General features: G+C 38.4%; 2 protein-coding genes across 3 annotated transcripts in view; both read left to right on the plus strand.

Annotated features, from left to right (window-relative positions):
- FREM1 (FRAS1 related extracellular matrix 1) overlaps positions 1–13,400 on the plus strand; it is a 190,254-nt gene extending 176,854 nt beyond the window's left edge. The window contains exon 38 of one of the 2 annotated variants that reach the window (XR_009503656.1): positions 13,325–13,400. The gene's annotated coding sequence lies outside the window, so the exon portion shown is untranslated. The remainder of the gene's footprint in view (positions 1–13,324) is intronic. The other variant, XR_009503657.1, reaches the window with a different exon arrangement.
- Positions 12,833–16,888, plus strand: CER1 (cerberus 1, DAN family BMP antagonist). The gene is made up of 2 exons (XM_059924711.1): positions 12,833–13,725; positions 15,592–16,888. The coding sequence occupies exons 1-2, from the start codon at positions 13,063–13,065 to the stop codon at positions 15,904–15,906; spliced, it is 978 nt and encodes a 325-aa protein (XP_059780694.1). The 5' UTR covers positions 12,833–13,062; the 3' UTR covers positions 15,907–16,888.
- Positions 16,889–23,389: the final 6,501 nt, after the last annotated feature.

Consider the following 23,389-nt stretch of genomic DNA (forward strand, 5'->3'; position numbering starts at 1 on the left):
CAGAATGGCCATCATCAAAAAATCTAGAAACAATAAATGGTGGAGAGGGTGTGGAGAAAAGGGAACCCTCTTGCACTGTTGGTGGGAATGTAAATTGATACAACCACTATGGAGAACAGTATGGAGCTTCCTTAAAAAACTAAAAATAGAACTACCATACGACCCAGCAATCCCACTACTAGGCATATATCCTGAGAAAACCATAATTCAGAAAGAGACATGTACCACAATGTTCATTGCAGCTCTATTTACAATAGCCAGGACATGGAAGCAACCTTAGTGTCCATCAACAGATGAATGGATAAAGAAGATGTGACACATATATACAATAGACTATTACTCGGCCATAAAAGGAAACAAAATTGAGTTATTTGTAGTGAGGTGAATGGACCTAGAGTCTGTCATATAGAATGAAGTAAGTCAGAAAGATTAAAACAAATACCATATACTAACACATATATATGGAATCCAGAAAAAAAAAAAAAAGGTTCTGACGAACCTAGGGGCAGGACAGGAATAAAGACGCAGACGCAGAAAATGGACTTGAGGACACGGGGATGGGGAAGGGTAAGCTGGGACGAAGTGAGAGAATGGCACTGACATATGTACACTATCAAATGTAAAATAGATAGCTAGTAGGAAGCAGCTGCATCACATAGGGAGATCAGCTCGGTGCTTTTTGACCACCTAGAGGGGTGGGATAGGGAGGGTGGGAGGGAGACGCAAAAGGGAGGGGATATGGGGATATATGTATACATATAGCTGATTCACTTTGTTATACAACAGAAAGTAGCACACCATTGTAAAGCAGTTATACTCCAATAAAGATGTTAAAAAAAACAGTAAATTGTACGTTATAGGAAATGTTTCTGAATAAAAAACGCTAGTAAAAATCACCACATAAAAATGTATTTTAGAAAGCTATAAGTGTGTTGATGTATTAGCTGTGTGTTTACGTAATTCATCCAAGATACTTTTTCCAGTCTTTGCCCCAAGTCTCTCTCAGGTTTTTTATTTGTTAATACAGTTGGTTAAGGGAAGGAAAATACTGATTCGACATATTTTAAAATTTAAGGTACTGCTTTATTGATCTTCCTCCTCTTTCCCCCTATTAATCATGGGACAACAGTTACTGTTGGCGGAGTGTGTCTGGATGTCTGTAATATCCAGAATGCCATGATTTTCTTAAAATTAATTTTATAAGTCTTCAGAAAGGATTGCGCAGGAAATGAATAGACTATCCTCATAACTTACACATATAACTGTTCATTTTGAACAGTTTTTATGGGTCTTATATTCTGCTAGGCAATAAAATTTAGTTTATCCTAAGACAGAAAGGAACAAAAATCAACCAACACTTCCATTAAAGGCCTTGTGGTAACCTGCAATACTTTTTCCAAGCAATGAAGTATGAGTTCATCTTTCACTTCTATCCCCATCTGTATTTTTCCTTCCCAAAGGTAATCACTGCCATCTTATCCTACAGAAGAAAAATGGAAAACGATACACTGTCCTAAAACTAGTCAAAAAGGAAGCTGCAGTGGCTATGTTATCAGAGGAAATTTTAGAGCAAAGAGTATTTACCAAGGATAAATAAGGTTATTTTATAATTTAAAGGAGTCAGTACATCAACAAGACATAATAAGCCTAAATAGTCATGCAGCTAATAACAAAATTTAAAAATAGAGGTGTAAGGAAACAGACAAATCTCTAATTATAGTCGGTAATGTTAATACCCCTCTCTCAATGATTGATAGAACAAGTAGGCAGAAAATCAGTAAGGATAGAGAAGTATGGAAACTGTTAACCAAATTAACCTAGTAGATATTTATAGGGCACTCTACCCCCAGACAGCCAGCATATACATTGTTTGCAAGTGCACATGGAACATTTACCAGGGCAGACCATATTCTGGGACATAAAATGAGTCTCAATATACAAAATATGTTCACTGGCCACAATGGAATTAAATTAGAATTCAGTAACAGAAATATCTCTGGAAAATCCTTAAGTGTTTGGAAACTAAATTATAGACTTCTTTAATGCTGGATCAAAGAAGAAATCAAAGGGGAGCTTAAAAATTATGGTGAACTGAATAAAAATGGAAACACGTCAACGATTGTAGGATACCATGCAGTACTTACAGGGAATTTTATAGCACTAAATGCCTATATTAGAAAGGAAGAAAGGTATTACCCTCAGCTTCCACTTTAAGAAAATAGAAAAAGAAGAAAACATAAATAAGGAAATGAAAAATATCAGATCAGAAGCTAATGAAATAGCAAAACAGGAAATCAGTAGGGAAAATCAGTGAAACCGAAAGCTGATTCTCTGAGAATATCAATGAAATTGGTAAATCTCTAAGCAGACTGATCAGGAAAAGATGAGAAGAGGACACAGATTGCTAATATCAGGAATGAGAAGTGACATCAGGTGACAACACTACATACTCTATAGCTACTAAAAGAAAAATAAGGGACTATCATAAACAACTTGTATCAATAGACAGCTTAAATGGTCAAATTCCTTGAAAGAGACAAACGACCAAAGCTCAATCAAGAAAAAATAGGTAACTTGAAAAAACCCTAGAACTCTTACAAAAGTTGAATTTGTAGTTTCTCACAAAGAAATTTCCAGGCTCAGATAGCTTCACTATTGAATTCTGCAAATATTTAAGGAAGAAACAGTACCAAATCTATAAAACTCAGAAAATCACAGAGAAATGAATACTTTCTAACTCATTCTGAGGCCAGTATTACTCTGACAGCAAACCATACAAAAGTATTGTAAGAAAAGAAAACTTCAGACCAACATCCCTCATGAATATTGATGGAAAAATTCTAAAAAATTTTTTACCAATTAAAATCAACAATACATACAAAAGGATGATATATCTTGACCAAGACACTTAAGAAAATGACAAGCTACAGACTAGGAGAAAATATTTACTATGCATATATCTGATAAAGGACTTGTATCCAAACCATATTTTTTTAAAACTCCAATATAGAGAATATAAGACTATATTATATTTCTCTAATAACTAGTGATGTTGAGCATCTTTTCATGTGCCTCCTGGCCATCTGTATGTCTTCTTTGGTGAAGTGTCTATTTAGGTCTTCTGCCCATTTTTTAATTGGCTTGTTCGGTTTTTTTTATATTGAGCTCCATGAGCTGTTCGTATATTTTGGAGATTAATCCTTTGTCGTTTCATTTGCAAACATTTTCTCCCATTCTGAGGGTTGTCTTTTTGTCTTGTTTATGGTTTCATTTGCCGTGCATATGGCTGATTCACTTTGGTGTACAACAGAAACTAACACAGTATTGTGAAACAATTATACTCCAATAAAGATCTATTAAAAAAAAGACTATATTATATTATTAAGAAATCAATAATAAATTTTTTACATGGGCAGAAGATTTGAACAGATACTTCATCAAAGAAGATATATGGATGGCAAATAAATACATGAAAATATGTTCTCCTATTATTCAGTCATTAAGGAATTATAAACTAAAGCCACAATGAGGTAGTATTGCACTCCTACTAGAATAGCTAAAATTAAAAAGGCTGACTGTACTAAGTGATGGTGAGGATGTGAAGGAACTGGAGCTCTCATACACTGCTGGTGGAAATATAAAATAGCCCCACCACTTTGGAGAACAATTTGGTGGTTTCTTTAAAAGTTAAACTGTATATGATCCAACCATTCCACTCCTAGGTATTTATCCAAGAGAAGAAAATGCATATCTCCATTCAAAGACTTGTACATAAATGTTCATAGCAACTTTATTTGTAACAGCCAAAACTGTCAACAGCCAATTGTCTATTGTCATGTGAATGGATAAATAAATTATAGCATATCCCTACAATGAAATACTATTCAGGAATAAAAATAAATGAGACATTGCTACAATGTGGATGATTGTTAAAATACTTATGCTGAGTGAAAGAAGCCTGACCAAAAAGAATATATAGTGTATATGTACTCCAGTTATAGAAAATTCTGGAATGTGCAAACTAATCTATGTTGACAAAAAGCAAGTCAGGTGTTATCTGGGAATAAATGAGGAGGACAGGAAATGGCAGAGGAAGGGATTGCCAAGGGACAGAAGGAAAGTTTTAGGAGTGATGGATATGTTCACTATTTTGATTGTTGTGATAGTTTCACAGATATGCACGTGTATACATATATGCACATAGATGTCTAAATCTATCCAACTGTACACTTTAAGTACATTTTGGTTTTTGTTTATCATTTATCCTTCAATAAAGCAGTATAAAGAAAGAAACAATGAAATAATCTCTACAACACAGTGGAAAATTTTCAAAAGAAAATGAAAGCTATATGCATGAGGATATCTTTATTTCAGGGCAATAAAAAATTGGAGCAAAGTTATATGATTTAAATGTCCAATGACAGAAGAATGCTTAATGGAATATTATATTGCCTCCATTAAAATGATACTTCTATCCCATAATGTTAACTTAAATTAGCAGAATTTAAAATAATGTATGCACAAGTTTAATAGCTATATTGCAATAGGCAAACTGACAACGGAGAAAAGCATGAGGTAGGTTTAGATCTCAATCCCATCACTGACTAGCTATGTATCCTAAACTTAGGTTTCTTGTCTAGAAAGTGGGAGTAATAATAACTTCCTAAAAAATTGTGAGAATTAAATGTGAAACTATGAAGAATATGCCTAGGACAGAGTAGGCATTCAATAAAAGGTACCTTTGTAAAAGGTGAAGACCTGTAAAGTGTGTGTGTGTGTGTAATGCACAGTCCTTGGAAGAGGGTGACAACTTCAAGCAGTGTTGTCCTTACCAGTAAGCAGGGAAGGAGGAGCTGGGGAGTAAGACAGTTGGGGTTTTAAAGTTGCATATTACCAGTAAGAACTTTCCCATGTATTAGGATATTTTGTGGAATATAGAAATGTTTCCATTTGTTGGAAAAATCCAGAAGACTGATTTCTTTCTTTTTAAAACCTCATTATGCCTTGCTTTCAGGCATGATCTATGATACACAAATCTCATTGTAAAGAGAGACAAGTTAGGGGATAGTTTTTCCCCTGACAGAAAGGATTGTTTGTTTTGCTAAAGGATTGTTTGTTGCTAAGAACTTGCATGATAGTTATTTTCTAAGAATGGCTCTGCAGTGTGGTCATATTTTCAAAATTCCCTTTTACATACAGAAGTAACACATTTGCTGCATATATTGAGTATTCATCAGGCCTCCAAATGAACATGTAAATGGTGCTAGATGGAGAAAAAGGTGGTTTGGGGTGTACAGGAGTCAGGGAGGATTCAGGCTAGAAGCTGAAGGACAGAGAAAGCCAGCTGAGACTGGCTCGCAGTAAATCACCTTCTTGCCTACAGATTTCCCACCCAGCAGAATCCTTAGGTCATTTTGGTGACTAGCTGCGAATAACAGCCTTCTAAGAGTTTCAGATTTCAATCAAGAGTCACATTTGAACTTTTGCAAATGTGACTAAGGTGTGCCCAATTTTATAGTAAACTTGGACCCAGGGTCAGGTACACAACAGAAAGCAAGCCTTACTGGAAGGTTCTGCTTTGCTTTAGCATTTTATTGTCATGATTTTTCACAGTTTGTCTTATACCACCTTGTTACTTAATTCCCACACCTTGGAGGGAAAAATGTGTAATATTTTAATATTTATGTTACAGATACTTAACATAATGTTTCTGCATAGGTGTTGCCAAGATAGCAAAGCCAACCTTTATTTATAGAGGGTAGAAAATATAAATCTGTCTAAAATCTTCCGTGAAATAAAGGTCTTAATATTTCCAGAGTTGATTTTGGTGCCTACTCTTGGAGAGGCTTAGAGAAGCGTTGTCAATACAATGTGCCATTGTTTTAGGTTTCCTATCCACGACTTGCTTTTTTCCCCAACTTCCCTCTCTTTTGGCAACTTCTCCTCGCATTCTGTCCTACATTTGGCCCCGAGACAGTTGAAAGCTTTGCAAGTTGATTTTCCATTCCCATCTGAATTTTAGCTTAGCCGTGGAACTGTTTTCCATGTGTTTTTAATCATTTGTCCATGTGTTATGAGCTTATAGGGACAATATGGTTCCCCCAATCTGCCTGCATTGTATAAGCAGAAACTGGCAAGGTGGCCAGTGGGGGAACTGTTTTCAGAAGTTGCCCCCTACATTCATTTCTGTTGGTGATACACCATCCCCATCTTCCAACTGGAGGAAAACAATTTACAAGCTGCATAAAGTTAACTAACACAGAGTCCACTGGCCTGAGTTGCCTTTTTTCAAAGTATAGTTATCTTTCAGAAGAGATTTGCCTGGGAACCGTGGCTGGTATGACAAAGTTCAAAGACCTACTCTGAGACTGTGGCCAGGCTGGGAAATAAAGTTTTATTCTTAGTCTTCCGAGATTCAGTGGAAATTTGATTTTAAAATAGGGTCTAAACACAGAGAATTAAGGATAAGTTCTCCAGGACAAAGAGATACCTCTTAGAAAGTAAAGCACAACAGGGGCCCATGTCAGAAGTTGCTGTCCAAAATTTTTACTGGATTTGGTATGTTAAAGCAAACATTCATTAAAAAAAAAAAGAGCAAACATTCATTAACCTAAGTGTAGAGCAAGGAGCCAGGAATGGGAAAGAAACAAAAATACATTAAGCAAAATCCCTGTTCTCAAAGTCTGTGTCAGACTGTTGTCAATGCAGTCTCCAGCAAACACAGACCTTGCCTCCAAGGAGTCTTCTCCCCCGGTTGGGAAGACACACACGCATCCAAATTAAGTCAATGCTGAGGAATTGCTAAATGGCAGAGTAAAGAAGGGACTTGGCTTCTGGAGCCCCAAATACATCCTGGTGTTATGGGAGAGGTGACTCCCTGTATATCCTCTACTCTCAGAAGGATGACTGGACGGCAGATCTGCTCTTGGAGGTTAAAATTTCAGGTTTCTCATAGCTCTTTTGCCTACTCTGACCTCCCTTTCTTTCTCCATTTTATTTAGGACCAAATTCATGAGAAGTGATTTGAATGTTGCCGAGAGTTCTAATAGCTACACGGAGGCATGGGTGATCCTGGGAAGAAAGATTTAAAGGAGGGCTGCAGCAAAAAGCTAGACTTCAGTGGGTTGATATGTCAGTGGATGTGAGAAAGTAGAGTTTGGGTCTGGACAATTCTTTCCAAAGTTTGCCTGGGAAGGCAGAAGACAATACTGAAGAACAGAACCTGGAAACCTTTATGAAATCAAAGAGATATTTTTAAAACTTCAAGACAAGCACGCACTATATAAATGCTAATAAGAGGCAGCCAGTGGAGTGAAGGGAGTTTGATGATATGGACGAGACTATTAATAAAGTAGGTTGGAAAGGGTGGATTTCAAGAGCAGAGTGGAAAGGAAGAATGAATTGTTGTGGTTTGATGATCAGGTCAAAGGAAATGCTCCCATCTGATGGCTTCTATCCTTCTCTGTGGAAGAAGGGGTGAGTTCATTTGCTGAAAATGTTGAAAGAGGCAGAGCAGTCAAAGGTTTGAGATTATCAGAGAAGATTTTTAAATAATCTACCTGGAAAATGAAGAGAGAGTTGACTAGCGTCAAACAAAAGACTGCTGGGCAGAATTGAGGGTTCAGTTAAGATGGGAGATAATTTATATAGAATCAATTTTCGCCATTTTGTGATTGTCTCTGCCAGCATTCCATAGCCCAGAAGTGGCCCAGGAAAGAGGGAAAGCTGGGTGTTTCCAGGGTTGGAATTTTACTAGATCATGCAGGAGAAAGAAAAAGGGACAAGGAAGTTGGGAATATTGCAAAAATTTGAAGTGGTGGGCCATGGATCTGAGCTGGATAGGGAAGGAAGTGAAGACCAGAGGATTTATATTCATTCATTCATTCATTCACAAATATTTTGAGCATCTATTACACAGAAGGAACTATTTTAGGGCCTGAGATGGTGACTAAGAAAGGCAGAGCCCCTACTTTCATGGACTTTAAAATCTAAAGTGGAGACAAATGTTAAACAAATGTTCATACAAGTAGTTATTTAACTGCAATTGTGGTAGCACTATTATAAGGATAAAGCAGAAAACAGTTGCTGTGGAAACAATTGAGAGAACAGAAACAACAGAAAGTTGTCCTGAGAGAGCGGAATGTGAAATTTACAGTTTAGAGGTGGAGCAATTCCTGGGAATAACAGGGGTCAGAATGTAAAGGGGATGGAGAGGCCAGGTGGAGTGGAATCATCAGATTTCAGCCAGGGTACTGAATAGGACATCATGTAACACCGATGGCATGTTATTGGTCAGACCCATCCATGTGGATCCTGAAGTTACCCAGGGTAATAACAGGATCTGGGGTGAAAAGAAAGGCAATGAGCCAGATGCGGAAAGCATGGCAGGTGGTATTTTTTCTGGCAAGGTTTAGGGACATGAAGTTAAGTACCTGAGATCATGCGGCTTAATAAGCTGTAAGGCAGAGCCAGATAAAGTTTTTCTGGCTTCAAATCTGGAGTTACTTCTACTTACATTACTCTTTCTGAGAGCAGCTTTCTGCAAAATGAAAAATCATCCAGGTAAATTTTAAGGATTAGGAAGAAGGAGCATGACAGATGTTTAGCATCAGTGAAGGCATCCTGGACTAGCTATAAATAGAGGCTGTAGGCAGTGGGGGATGGATGGATGGTGGATGGTGGGGCACATAGTGAAGTCACCTTGGCTGCCTTGGCCTACTTCTCAGATCTGTAGGAGCCCTCTATGCGATCTTGGTAAGTAGCTTATTTGTCAAATTTAGGTATTGTCCATGACTTGTGCATAGTAATAGATACATCCCCAGTTGCAAAAAGTAAAATGCTTCTTTACGGTGTGGGAGTGTTTTGGACAGAGAGCAATAAAATCACTGAAACTGCTGACAGAATAATCCGACCCTAAAATGTAACGCTGAGATCAGTGCCGAAGAGTGGAAATGGGGAGATTTTATAATATGGTACACCATTTGGTATTTGTCCTTTTCTATTGTCTACATACTTTTTCTCTTTGAGTGAGTATTAGTTTGCTACGGCTGCCATAACAAAGTACTACAGACTTGGTGGCTTAAACAATAGAAATTTATTTTTTCACAGTTCTAGAGGCTGGAAGTCCAAAGTCAAGGTGTTGGTAAGGTTGTTTCCTTCTGAGGGCTCTCTTCTGGGAACGTAGACAGCCGTCTTCTCCTTATGTCTTTACATGGTCTTTCCTCTGTGTGTGTCTTTGTTTCAATCTCTTTTTCTTATGAGGACATCAGCCTTATTGGATGAAGCCCCACCCTAAAGGCCTCATTTAAATTTAATTACCTCTCTAAAGGCCCTATCTTCAAATACAGTCACATTCTGAGGTACTGGGGGTTATGACTTCAACATGTAAATTAGGGGGAAGACACAATTCAGCCCATAAGCGGTAACAATTTTAAACGATTGAATATAAATAAGTTGACAACACTGATGGCCTCCACGGCAGGCAGGAAGCCTGGGAGTTCAGAGGAAGATTTACTTTTTACCATACAATTTTTTGTATAATCTCAATTTTGTTGCTATACCTACTTATTACCTAATCAAAAATAAAAGAAAAAATTTGCATGACATCTATTGCACTACCTTGTGCAATATTTATTTGCAAATGTTTATTGAATAAAATTAGCAGAAACACAGTGTGACAGTCCACCGTGCCTTTGGGATTTGGATCTACCTGAAAGTCCCTGATCACTAGGGTTACTAGGAATGTTGTGTGCCTAGGTTTTCCTTGTGTAACTCATTTTGAATAAACTATACTCTCCCTCTAGATTGCAAACTTCATCAGGCCTGGACAAGGATACCCTCACTGTTTTATCCTCAGGACCTAACACAGAGTTGGCACTCAAATATATGCTGTATGAATGAGTGTATCCATGAGTTCAATAAGTGAAGTAGCTTTGGGGAAGGAGGCCTTCCTAATGTTTTCTTTCCATAGAAAGTGGAAAGGAGGGGAGTGGAGAGGGAGAGAGAGCTATGTTTTAAATAATTTACTAAACTAAATCAGGATAAAGGGTTTAAGGGGAAACCACGTACCCTAATTTGCTGTCTTCCTTGTCCTTTGGAAAAGAAGAGAAAGATTTTGCCTTCTTTTGAGTTCTTTTTAAATAATCTAAACACCCATGGTCCTGTGGCTATTCTCTATTTTGAAAAGAGAGAGAGTTTTGAGGCAATAGCATGTACCCTAGACAGATTTCTTCCACAAAGCCATCAGCCCAAATTCCCCTTTCTGTCTCCCAGTTTTAACTCTAATGCCTATCTCCTACCCCAATGCTGCCTCTCACCTTTTGTTGATTTAGGTCCGGGGTTTTTACAGAAGAACTGAGTTTCTCTGTTTCCCCTTAGAGAGTACTGGACTTCTTTTAGCTCCTTCCTGAGAGTCTGTAAGAGGGACAGGAAAACATAGCTGTTACTGTTGTCTCACAGGCACACTGGGAGCTCCACCCAGCCCTGAAGACATCCTAGTGCCTAGGAAGCCAGGTCAAGTTGAACTCAGAGTTCAGATCATGCCGAGAATGAATTGTAAATCAGAAAGAATGAAGGATGAGATTGGACCCTCTGGCTTGCACGAAGACTTGAGGTGGTCCCAGAAGGCGGATTTAGGCAGGCTTGGGCTCATGAAAGCTCAGGCCTGCCTTCCGCTGTGGCATTTGGTACTAAGGACACCAGCAATTTGTGGTGCTCTCTCCACACAGCGGCTCCCTGCTGTGTCTGGAGACCCCCTCCACACCTATACCTCCATTTGGCTTCATCCAAATTGGGAGGTCACTGTATGCTTGTATGACTGAAGACCCACACCAAAATGTTTATGTTTTTAAGAGTAAACTATAATGTACCACAGACACAGCTTTAGAACTGATGTAAGGACACAGTGGTGAAAGGAGAATGTCATCTGCCCTTAACTGTAAAAGGCAGGGGTTGAAGATAGACTTCTGTACCATAGTACTCGTCACAGAAGGCTTTACTTTGCTAGATTTACCCTTCAAGATATTTGCACATTTTCTCAACAGGAATGACAGAACAGCAAAAGGAAATGCTCCATGAGTAATTTTAAAATGACATTTATAAACACCAAAATTAGTATCAGAAGAAGAGGGGTTTAGGACTAAGGAAAGGATAAATATGCATAACTGACATCCCTACAGCTAATTTAATAAAGTTATAAAATGTGTGATACCACTAGACTACTTGAGGGCAGGAAGTAAGTTTTCATCATTTTCTATCATATTCTAGTATCTAATATGATGCTTGGCCCACAAAGTGAGTCTTCTACAAATTTTAATTCAAAAGAAATTATCTGAATTGTACCCTATGTTCAGAGACAAGCAACCTGAGACCCCGAGTAGAATTTCTAGAATAGTCTTCAGTCTGCGGAAAAACTGTGATTGATGGCAATGGAACTTCAGGCACAGAAAAGTAAAGTCTAAAAGGAATCAGGAAACATATCATAGTTAGCTCCCACACCATATTTATAATTAAATGGTCAGCTAATATAAATTATGTAATTTATATTTAGAGTGGCTAGCTCTGGAAGGCCTATTGCATTGGATGACTGAGGGAAATTAAGAAATTCAAACAGCAGGCAATTTTTAAAAAACATTTTGAAAGAAATGGCAAATACTAATGTTCATTTAGTATGAATCAACTGTACCTTAAGTAATACTAGCACAGGTTCTATGGGTACTTGGTACAAGTAAAATATATCTCTTCTGATAGATTTCTGGAAAAATGATGGTTCATTTTAAAATAATTCATTATTGTAGGTAAAAGGACTTGACGCTTTGTCTCACAGAAATCATGCCTGACTATTAAGAAGAACATTAGTGTCTGAAAAAAATATTCGAATGGGTCACTTCTTGGAAAGAAAGATTAATCGGTACTGAAAAAAAGGGAAGAGCATGTTCCAGGCTTATGTGTGTTACTGAAAGCAAGCAATATGGTGATTAAATTAAAAGGGGAGAAATACAAACAAGTACTGAGTCAATTCCCAATGGAAATACTGCTCAGTTAGTGTAGAGGGTAGATTGAACTCAATTCTGGGGTTCCATTTTTGTGGATATGTTCCTTTCTCATACCCTCATCTGATTTATAACATTTTTGAATGATAGTCATCTAACAAATTTTCCTTTGATCCCTGAAGAGTCATGTTTGCCTTCATCTTTATTTAACCTGGTCATCAATTACTGCAGAATAAAGATGATGTGGATTCTGTAAGGTAAAGAATGGACCAGCCAGCTTCATGCCCAGAGCTATCAAACCTGGTTCTTAGAATCCACGTTCTCAAGTCTGGCTCTTTGTTTAGAGAAATTTTAAAAAATAAGTCAATAGGGTGGCTTGAGGCAAAGACACTTCCCCATCCTCAGTGAGGGCTAATGAGCTGTCAGTCTATTACTTAGGATCCTGTTGAGAAATTTGTGAACAATTGAAAAAGCTTATCTGATGATTGACCAGTTGTGAAATTTAGCACCAAGTATTTGATTCTTAAGGTGAGGGGATTACTTGGAATTGTGAGTTTCCATGTGTGGAAAAGGAGAATATACTCCCTTTACTGTTACTATGCAAAATCAACAACCCTAACCACATCTCAGTAACAGGGAATGTCCTCTGCTCAACGAACTTAACATCCCTCTATTTTTTCCTTTCCCTTTCTTACAACTTTTATATACTTCTTTGGCTGCTTCTGTGTGTGTGTGTGTGTGTGTGTAGAGCCTAACAGCCTGATCTTTGGCGAAATGTATGTGTTAATTTTTATCTGATATACTTCTCTCTTTAAAACATGTCTGTTCTATCCCAGCACAAAGCAGATGCACCACAAATGTTACCTGACTCTGGTCCTTCTAACAAACAGTGATGGGAAATCCGGGGCAAAGAATGTGTTGTTTTCACTAATACTGCTCTTTAAATCTCAGACGATAAAGTGTCAGCTAATTACCCCCTGGGTCCCCGGCTTTCACTGAGGCCTTCTAAAATACACAAAACCAAAATGAAGGCAGGACACCATTAGCACTACATAATTCAAGCAAACAAGGAATGTGTTTACTCTGCCTGGCTACTGACCACCTGCCTTCCCATCCCACAAGGCAGGTATCTATATATAGCATCTCCCTGTTCACAGTCCTGCAGAGAGTGAACGTCTTTTGGGGCCTCACCATCTGTGAATCTGCAAGAAGCTTCGGCCCCGACAGCATGCATCTTCCCTTTCTTCAGCTGCTGCTGCTTCTGCCTCTAGGGAAGGCTGCAAGGCACGGGGATGGCCGCCAGAGTCAGAATTCTGTTTCTCTCTTGCTCCTAGAAAGGCATCGCAGAGAGCTGTCCTTGGGCAACCATGAGGAAGCTGAGGAGAAGCCAGATCTGTTTGTGGCAGTGCCACACCTAATAGGTGCCAGCACTGCAGGGGAAGGCCAGAGGCAGAGAGAAAAGATGCTGTCCAGGTTTGGGAGGTTCTGGAAGAAGCCTGAGAGAGAGCTGCACCCACCCCAGGGCTCAGTCAGTGAGCAATTCTTCCCTGGGACCCAGGGTCTCACTCAACCAGAGGATGGGATGCCAATGGAGAAACCTCCTCTTCGGGAAGAAGCCAAGAAATTCTGGCACCATTTCATGTTCAGAATGAGTCCAGCTTCTCAGGGGATCATCCTGCCCATCAAAAGCCATGAAGTGCATCGGGAGACCTGTAGGACGGTGCCCTTCAGCCAGGTATTTGTTCTGGGTGGGGAAGGGGATCCAGGTTTTCAGGAGGGGGTGGACAGCTGGGACGGGTGGAAAGTAGGGGACGAACGTGCCAGGAGCCTGAGTCTCACCTCATTCCCAGATTTGGTCCTTGGGCCTTCATCAGTGGATTTGGCAAAGTATGATCATACTCTCTAAATTTCCTTCCAACCTTGGAAATGCTACAAGAATGGTATGATGGTACTGCTAATAATAGTAATCATTCATACTGATGGCATAGAGCTTTGTTTTATGGGATTTTATTTATTTTTACATCGAGGTGGTCTTATCTGGAGAGATCATTGACTGTAACCCCAGTTAGGAAATTGGGAATTTAGAGCAATCACTAGAACTTCTCTCTAGCTACATCTCTACACTCTATTAGGATATGGATGAGCAGGTGGATTCCATCTGTAGATAAGATGGGATACATTGGATTCCTCCCCAAACATGCATGTAGGATGGTCTTAACCCCCGTATTTCACACCTAACTACTTCATAGGTCTATAAAATATGTTGAGGTTGTCAGGCAGAAGTTGCCATGTTAGTTCTAGCATTACTATCACAAAAATGATTTAATTTAACGTATTTTCTCATAAGCTTTCAAAAAGTAATCCTGATGTGAAATCACATTTCCTCCTCTTAGAAATGCCTGTTTCCCAGTTCATGTTGTGTTGGCTGATTTGCAGCTATTGTGATTGATTCCACACTATTAAGACAAAGGAGCATTCTACTATCTACTGCCTCCAGTCAGTCCTGGCAAAGCCCACACTCCAAATGTTAAATTAAAATTGAGAAATTGCATCAGGTCCTTAAACACAAAGATACTGAACCAAAAGCAATGCAGGATAGAGTAAAATTTTACAGTCCAGTAAAGCTACCCAATTAAGCAGGCAGTATTATAAGGTAATTGACTGTGCAAGGCAGTTAAGTATTCTGAAAAGGCAAGGATATGTAGAAACAACAAGTCAATGATCAAATAATAATGACTGCTTTGTTGGCCCATGTATAATTAGAAAATTGCTCCTAAGAATTGGGCAATCAAATTTCCTTTGAACTCTTATTTTGAATTTATCGCTAATTAAATTAAAAATAAGGTGTTTGGCTCATATATTTTGAAGGGCACATAAAGCTAGGCGTATGGGGTTATGGGAGAGGCAAAGATGATGTCATGCATGATAATTTAGAGGGACAGGTGCTGCAACTTTGCTCCATGCAACTTAATAGATTTGAATGTACTATAAGCACTGTAAAATAGGACAGAATTAAACTCTGGATGTTCTGATCTATTCTATGAGCAATTGAACAAACATGTATTGAGAATATATTTTGTACAATGCACTGTGAAGAGTAGAAGGGCAAGGCACATTACTTATAAGAAGCTAGCCATTAGAATTTTCAGACAGGTAACACCCAATTAGACAAAATTTCTTAGAGCTTGGCGTTTAAGTGTACAGTAAAATATTTTCATATTACCTTAGGTATTTCCTACAGGCTAATTTATTAATGTATCCAATAAAAAAATTTAGTTAAGGTAGCTCCATGCTCTTAAGATACCATCACTTGATTATTGCAAACTGTATCCAACATTGGAAAGATTTTTAAATCTTTTTTTTTTTTTTTTTTTTTTTGCCACTGCACTGCACATGGGATCTTAGTTCCCTGACCAGGGATCGAACCTGTGCCCCCTGTATTGGGTGTGTGAAGTCTTAACCACTGGTCTGCCAGGGAAGTCCCTGGAAAGACTTTTAAATTTTAGTCTAAGTTATCCTCGCTTACAGTCTATAGCTTCGGCATCATGTATGGTAAAGAAATGACTCAAGATGATTTAATGGAGATGTGTTTGCCTTTTAGACTATCACCCATGAAGACTGTGAGAAAGTGGTTGTACAGAACAACCTTTGCTTTGGAAAATGCGGGTCTGTTCGTTTTCCTGAAGCTGCGCAGCGCCCCTACACCTTCTGCTCCCGCTGCCTGCCTGCCAAGTTCACCACGACGCACTTGCAGCTCAACTGCACTGGCCTGGCCCCCGTGGTCAAGCTGGTGATGCTGGTGGAGGGGTGTCAGTGCAAGGCGAAGCCAGAGCAACAGCATGGCCACCCCGAACAGGCTGGCTTTCAGGCAGAATTTCACGTCCAGGATCCCTTTATCCCAGGACTTTCAACATAAAAAAAGCCATCCCGCTATTATCAGCAAAGTTGCTGGTTATTCAGTCTGAAATGTTAAGTGGGTAGGTAATATTTTAAGAGAAATGTGGTTTACAAAGTAAGAACGATTTAGAGGTCATGGCATTCATCTAGTTACCGGTGCACATTTGGGATCTGGTCTTGACTCTGCCACTAACTGGCTATAGGATGTTAACAAGTTACAGAAGCTTTCTCCCCCTTACATTTTTCATCCATAAAGGAGGGACTTGAACTAGATGATTGCTAAGGTCCTTTCCAGTACTAATATTACATGATCTATTGTCTACAAGTTTTGGTAAAAGCCTTCCATCTGAAGAAGGAAAAGAAACTAGACCATAAAAATGGGTTTCTTTAATAGCTTGTCAAAGCATTAGCAAAAAACTATATGTATATATTTATACATATATGTATATATGCATGTATATATACATATCTCTATGGTATTTGTAGAAAGGATTCCTCATACTTATAGCTGCCTTTGCCCTCAGGCCGTGTTTTATTTGACTTCTATCAGATGATTAAGTAGTTCCACAGATAGAAGGAGTAACTTGTTTGGTTGCCTCCTTATTTTTGATACTCCCCATATGAAATTCTTGATGTCAGATCTCCAGCTTTGAAGAAGGAACACTGACGTTACTTTTAGTGGTTTACATAGGGATAAGGAACAATCATCAGTAGCCAAACTAGTACTTAAATTATGGGGAAGGAAAAATATATGACCAGTACCAGGTTTAAAGGTCAATCCAGAAATGCTAATGCAAGTGACCAAGGAATTCTAGTAGCTGTCAAATTAAATAAACTGCAAATGATTTAAAATTTAAAAAACAATTTACAGGTGAAATCCTTATCCACATGCATTTTGGATTAGGTTGTTTAGTAAGGGTTCTGTGTTTGAATGACTGTGTTTTTGCTACTGTATAAAAACTCCGTATTACAAATTTTATTTGCCAATGTCACAGTTGCAAATTCCGAAAATATTCCAAATATTTTAACGTATTAAATTTTAGTGTATGAAGCTTCTGGGAAATGTTGTGGCATTCAATTGTCTTATACTTTGTCCTTGTTTGTTTTGCCTGTCCCATAATTTAAAGACACTATTGGGAAATTACCTAGTAAGAGCATTTCTGAAATGGCTTCATAGGCTAATGACACTGGTCCAAGTGTTTCTTTTAACACAGCAAATAGCTTACTGTTAAGGTCCTTCAATCACTGTCTTTTAGTCATTACATTTCTCCTGTCTGTATTTATTTGTATGAAAAATGTGCAGAACTGGCTTTCCTTACCCATATTTCTTTTCTAAACTCATTCTTTAAAAATTCATCTTAAAAATAATTTTATTTGAATCCCTTTACTTTCAGAATATACAAAAAAAGTATTTCTCAGAATAATAATTGTTTTTTAAAAGAAATTAATGCCTATTTAAATTCTATTCCTCTTTAATCACACCATTTAACCTTGTGTTCTGAAGAAGCGAATGCATTTATATTTAGTGTATATTCTACAACACATCAAAGCAACAGGATACGTGCTACACAGATACACATGTGGCATTTACATCAGAATATATCATACCCTTCGGTGGTCAAAGACAACCTAATTGGCCAAGGTATGGTCATGAGGATAAAACTGTTAAGCATTAATGATATCCCAGCTGGTCAATATATTTTGGTGCCAAAAGCTATTGAGCAGCTGTCTAGCTTGCAATTGCCTAACCCTGATTATGTAAACCCTTCTCTGCCAATTGGACTATCCTTCTCCTCCTCACACACTTGCAAATCCCTTTTATCTATCCTTGCAAATAGACTCTCCAGCCCAAGCCCCAAACAATCATCAGTTTTATTCAAACTCTGCTCTGCCCTTCCCTCATGTGTGAATTCAAGATGAGGTAGCTGATGGTTGTTATCAGAGGTCACATTCAAAGAGTAGCAGCATGAACCTCACAAAATTGTCCATATTCAATAATTTTCATTAAAAAAGAAAGGCAATTTCTAACTGTTCAACATAATACATGGCAGCATAAGAAACTGAGAGGAAACACACAAATACTGAACAATCTATTAAGTGCCAGATACTACACTGGGTCTTTTATATATATATTATATAATTTATGTCATACTTAAATACATAAATTATACAATGCTCACAAGAAACAAATGAGGTAATGGGACTTCCCTGGTGGGGCAGTGGATAAGACTCCACGCTCCCAATGCAGGGGGTTGGGTTCGATCCCTGGTCAGGGAACTAGATCCCACATGCATGCTGCAACTAAGACTTCTCATGCCACAACTAAGGAGCTGGCAAGCCACAACTAAGGAGCCCTGGAGCCACAACTAAGGAGCCTGCCTGCTGCAACTAAGGAGCCCATGTACTGCAACTAAGGAGCCAGCGAGCCACAACTAAGAAGCCCGTGAGCTGCAACTAAGACCCAATGCAAAAAAAAAAAAAAAAAAAAGAATCAAATGAGGTAAGTAAATACCCTATTTTATAGGAGAGGAAAACAAGCCTTAAAATTTTAAGCAACTTGCCTGAGATCATGTGAGGCATATTTTCTATTTGTATTAAAATATTTACCTATTTGTTGTTCATCAATTTAGATTTAACTCTTCTAGGTCTCTTGCCTATTGGCCTCAAAACTAATTTTTTTTTTTACCTCTGGTCTAGCCCTCATGTTTGATGGGGCAGTGATGTTATCTCTTGAAAGAGAAATCATCCCTAGGTCAGGTTCTCAGCCAAGCATTGCCTTTATCAGCAAGCCCCCTTATCAAGCTTGGTCTCATTTTCCTCCTGTAAAAAATAAGGCTGGTAATAATTACTTCAGAATTACTGTGATGATCAAGTGTAGGTAACAGCACATCAGAGCTTTAGATCCTGTAAAGCTAGGATAAATTCACTCTTCTCTATTCAGACCTTTTAAAAAAAATTGTTTTGAGAAATTTAAAAGATAGAGAAAAGTACAAAAAGCAATATAACAGACACTCAAATTCTCACCACCAGAATAGTTAATGTTTGTCATCTCGTGCTTCTTGTCTATTTTCTTAAAGAAATAAACCATTTCTCATGTAAGTAAAGTCTCCTTTAACTACTGTGCTGAGTTCTATCCTCCAAGACTCTGACTGCTCAATACTTACCCCACTCCCAAAGATTCTTGTTTACACTTCTAATACCTTTTATATTTTGCAAAGGTACATAAACATCCATAGATAATACATAGTATTATTTTTGTGAATGTGTTCCTTTATTTGGCAGGTATTTATTTGTCCACCAGCTTTGTGCAAGATATAGCTCTAGGTGTATAGTTGTGTCTATAGCAAGGAAAAAAATCACACAAGGTCCCTGGTCCTATAGAGCTCACATTCTGGTGGGAGGAGACAAGCAATCTGAAAATCAATCAATTCATCAATCAATCAGCTGAAAAGGAAAAATATCAGATGGTTATAAGTGATATGCAAAGAATGAAAATAGAGGAGTGTGCTAGAAATTAATTACCTTAGACTGAATAGTTTCTGAAAGGGTGACAATAAAGCTGAGTTTTTAATTACAAGCATGATATTCTATATAAATTGCTCTATGGTTACTCTTCTCTCCATATAGGATTCTGGTTTGTTTTTACAAAAGTTTTTAGAGCTGTTTTTTCCCATATATTTTATCTCTATTCTAGGAAGTTGGCATTAAGTATTCCCTACAGAGGGTGGTTAACTTAGCTTTGAGAATTTGTCAAAGCTATTGGTGTACATAGTCTCCTTAACCTGTCAATTTAATTCCTAATTAAGAATGTTATGTGTTCTCTGAATTTTTACTGATCATTTATTCTATACATGACACTATTCTTAGGACCCTCGGATAACCAAAGATAGATAAAACACATTTCCCCCTAGCTTGTAGCTTATAATATAGTAGCAGAGATAATATATGCAAATTATAAAGCAATAACAGTGAGCAAGTCCTGTACATTGTACATCTTTGTTATTCTTCCATTTCTAATATGTTTTATATTTTATATATTACATTATTGTAGTATATTATTAGATATATCAGATATATTTCTGTATATATTATAGTATTATGTATTTATATATTTTGAGATTTATATACTTGCATGTATACATGAACATACACCTATGCCTACAATGTATAACTTTAATGTTTTGTAAGGAATAGATGTTTAATACCTGTAAAGCTAAATAAATGAATTTTGGGAGATGCTCTTGAAAGGATAGGTAGGGTACATAGCGTGGGGCGCTTTGAAAGGCAGCCAACAGGTCTTAAGCACGTATTTGGTAGGCCATGGGGAGCAGATTAGATGGTAAGGATTTACAACAGTAGCTTCAGAGGGACTCATGACCCACCTGAAGTGTGCACAAATATTGTGGATATGGACATACTTCAGGGGAGATCTCCAGAATTTTCCTCAGCTTCTACAAGATTTCCATGAGCCAAAAATTTTAACAGTGGGGCTGGTCAATTGGAATGGAGAGAAAGCATGGAGGCCAGAAGAGCTGGAAGAAAGCTTGGAAATCATGTGCACAAACCTCTTCTGCCTGAATCTCAAGAAAGTCACATTTCCATGTCAGGAACAGAGGACAAGTTTTAAGTATACATCCGTGGGTCCTCTTCACCTTGTTTAATCTACTGTTCACATTCAGGAGTTGGCAATGTTGAAGTGGGTGAGTAATAATACCTTGAGCAAAGGAATGGACTTTCCTGAAATACTAGTTTTCCAAAGCCAGGCCCCACTTATCCACCCACATATCTGGGAGAGAGCTCAGATTTTCATTTTATTGCCTTCCTCTCTCCTATTTTGTTTTGTTCCTCCTCCTTTCATCCAAAAGATACAATCACCAATGACCCATCTCTGGGTGGGGACTTGGGTTAATGTTTCTCAAGGAAATGATCACAACTTCCTCTTGTCTACCAGCTAAGGGAAACACACCTATTTATGTTCAATATACAAAGAACAAGAGTTTCCAGTACATGCTTCTTTATAAGTCACAATTCCATTGCTAAAGGAAACCTGCATCCTGCCCAAACCTCAGGCAAGAAATAGATAAATATTTAAATGGATACACAGATTTTACATCTTACAGCAGTTCAAGTAAGACACTAAAAGGATGCCTCCATCAGGGGCCCTGGGATCCATGGGATTTAGTAATCTTTGAGCGTTAAAAAAATAATATCCTGGAGCTTTTCAGGACCATGAGAACACAGTGTGAACCTACCATGGAAGGGGCTTCCCCATGTGCAGAGATGGAAAAAAGAGGCTTTACGTCCTTCACTCTCCTGTTCGTCTGCAAAGGAGATCATGAGTCCTGGCATAGCTCTAAGGAAAATGGCAAAGCAGGTGGAATTTTCTTTGGTGTCTACTTTTCCTCCTTTCTGCCTCACCCTTGAGCTCCCTTCCCTCTCTCACCTTGATTTTAGGCTATTCAAATTATCTACAATTGCCCAGGGCTCCTAATTCATGTCCATTCATCTATGTAGCTCATCAGTGTATTCATCCAGTTAACATCTATTTAGAATGGATTAAGCGTCAGGCACTGGGCTGACCCACTGAGGTACCAAGATGGCTCTGACAGCTTCCCGTCCTGGAGGAGACAGAATTTACTGGCTAGAGAGTTCGGGTTTCATTGTCCAGGTAACTACTTCTTAACCTTGGCTGTGTATTAGAATTATCCATGAGCATTTTAAATACAGAAATTCTGTTCTAATAGTTGGAGGTAGGGGTTGGGTACAGCAGGTAATAGTCGATATATTTTTTAAAGCTCCACCAGTGATTTTGCCACCAGGGCAGATAATGAGTAGGTGGGAAACACTGCAGAATTCTGGTCACAGGAATTCTGAACACTTGCTCAGACTTCTTCTAGAACAAGAACATCATGCTGTTCTCCCAGACCTTCTTGATCCTCCTGTTGTTCTCCACCAAAACTCTCTTTTAAGTTCTTTAAATTTCATTTTCATGCAATTTATGAGTAGCATTGCTCTCGCCCAGTTAACTAAATTGCACTTTTTTGCCCACAGGAAATAGAGGTGTTTAATTGAGTTGATTTTTCTCCCCCAAATCATTTCCTCTTTTTCTCATATACCTATTGCATGTATGCTTCCACTAGCATTTAGCACTGTAATTCAATAACTCTCATATTTTAGTGTGCCTAAAACTTACTTTGGGTGCTCACAAGCGATGCGTTTTTGGTTTCACACCCAGGGCATCCGATTCACTAGGTCTGAGATATGTTTGGGAGCCTGCATTTTTTTCCACTTTTTCATTATGAAGATTTTCAAACATACCAAGAAGTTGGAAAAAATAGATCCAAGAATACCTTCATAGCCTCCACCTTATTTCAACAATTGTTGTTTGCCATATTTGCTTTATCTCTCTGTATGAATGTGTGTATATGTGTGCTCACTACATATTTTTATATTGTTGAACCATTCAAAAGTAAATCACAGATATCATGACATTTCACCCTTAATACTCCAGTATGCATCTCCCAAGAATGAGGATATTTTCCTACGTAATAAAGATAATGATATTGTTATCACTACTAAGGAAATTAGCAATATTTCCAACATGTTATCAAGTTATTTGCATTTTAACTGATGTCTCCTGGATCTAGCTCACTCTCTCAAGTATAGAGGTGGAAATTTCTGACTTTATGGTGGGCTAGTGGAGGAGATCCCAGGGGAGCAAGCAGGACTCGTGAGACAACCCAAATAAGTCTTGAGTTAGCTCTGAGTAGATTTCACAAATCAGGACAGACCAATGTCCCAGCTGGCCAGAAGACCCATTCCACTTAGACACAAAGCCTAAGAGAAGCCAGACAGGTCATACAGCTCCTAGGGTGCACTCCCGCACACTGGCTTGAACTATAAGAAAGGTGAAATGTTGTTTCCTGCCTTGGGAAAATTCAAAGAAAATCCTCCTGCCCTTATGTTTAAAATAGAAAGTTGGGTGGTGAGTGTACAAAAAGGTATCTACAATCATTAACTATAAACCTAGTTTAAGGGATAAGATTGGTTCCGTGGAAATGATGTTGAATGATTCTCTGCTGTGATTAAAGAATTACAATTGTGGTCCAGCGTCAGGCTTCAGGGGAGCTGTAAGGAACAGGGATGGAGGGAGTGGTAGCGTGATACTTTTGCATGCTCGCTAATATCGTCTCCATAAAACAGTATCAGCTGCTGCTGCTGCACACGGTGTAATTTTAACATGCTCTTTTAATGTTTACAGCATGCCCGTAAAAGATTTCAGTGATGACTGTTGGTGATTTCTGTGGCAAGTAATGAATGACAGCACAACCATGATGAGACAGCTTCAGGAAAAAGTCTCTCAGAATGCTGGTATTCACAAATTCAGACCCGAGGACGATTCCTCGGTTCAGGATTTTCTAAACCTAAGGTTGGCACCATTTCATTATTGCCTACATGGTTCTGTAGGGTCATATCTCCAGGTTCTCCCCAAACAGCAAAAG

The sequence above is a fragment of the Balaenoptera ricei genome, chromosome 6 (assembly GCF_028023285.1).
Source record: "Balaenoptera ricei isolate mBalRic1 chromosome 6, mBalRic1.hap2, whole genome shotgun sequence".
Taxonomy (NCBI): Eukaryota; Metazoa; Chordata; class Mammalia; order Artiodactyla; family Balaenopteridae; genus Balaenoptera; species Balaenoptera ricei.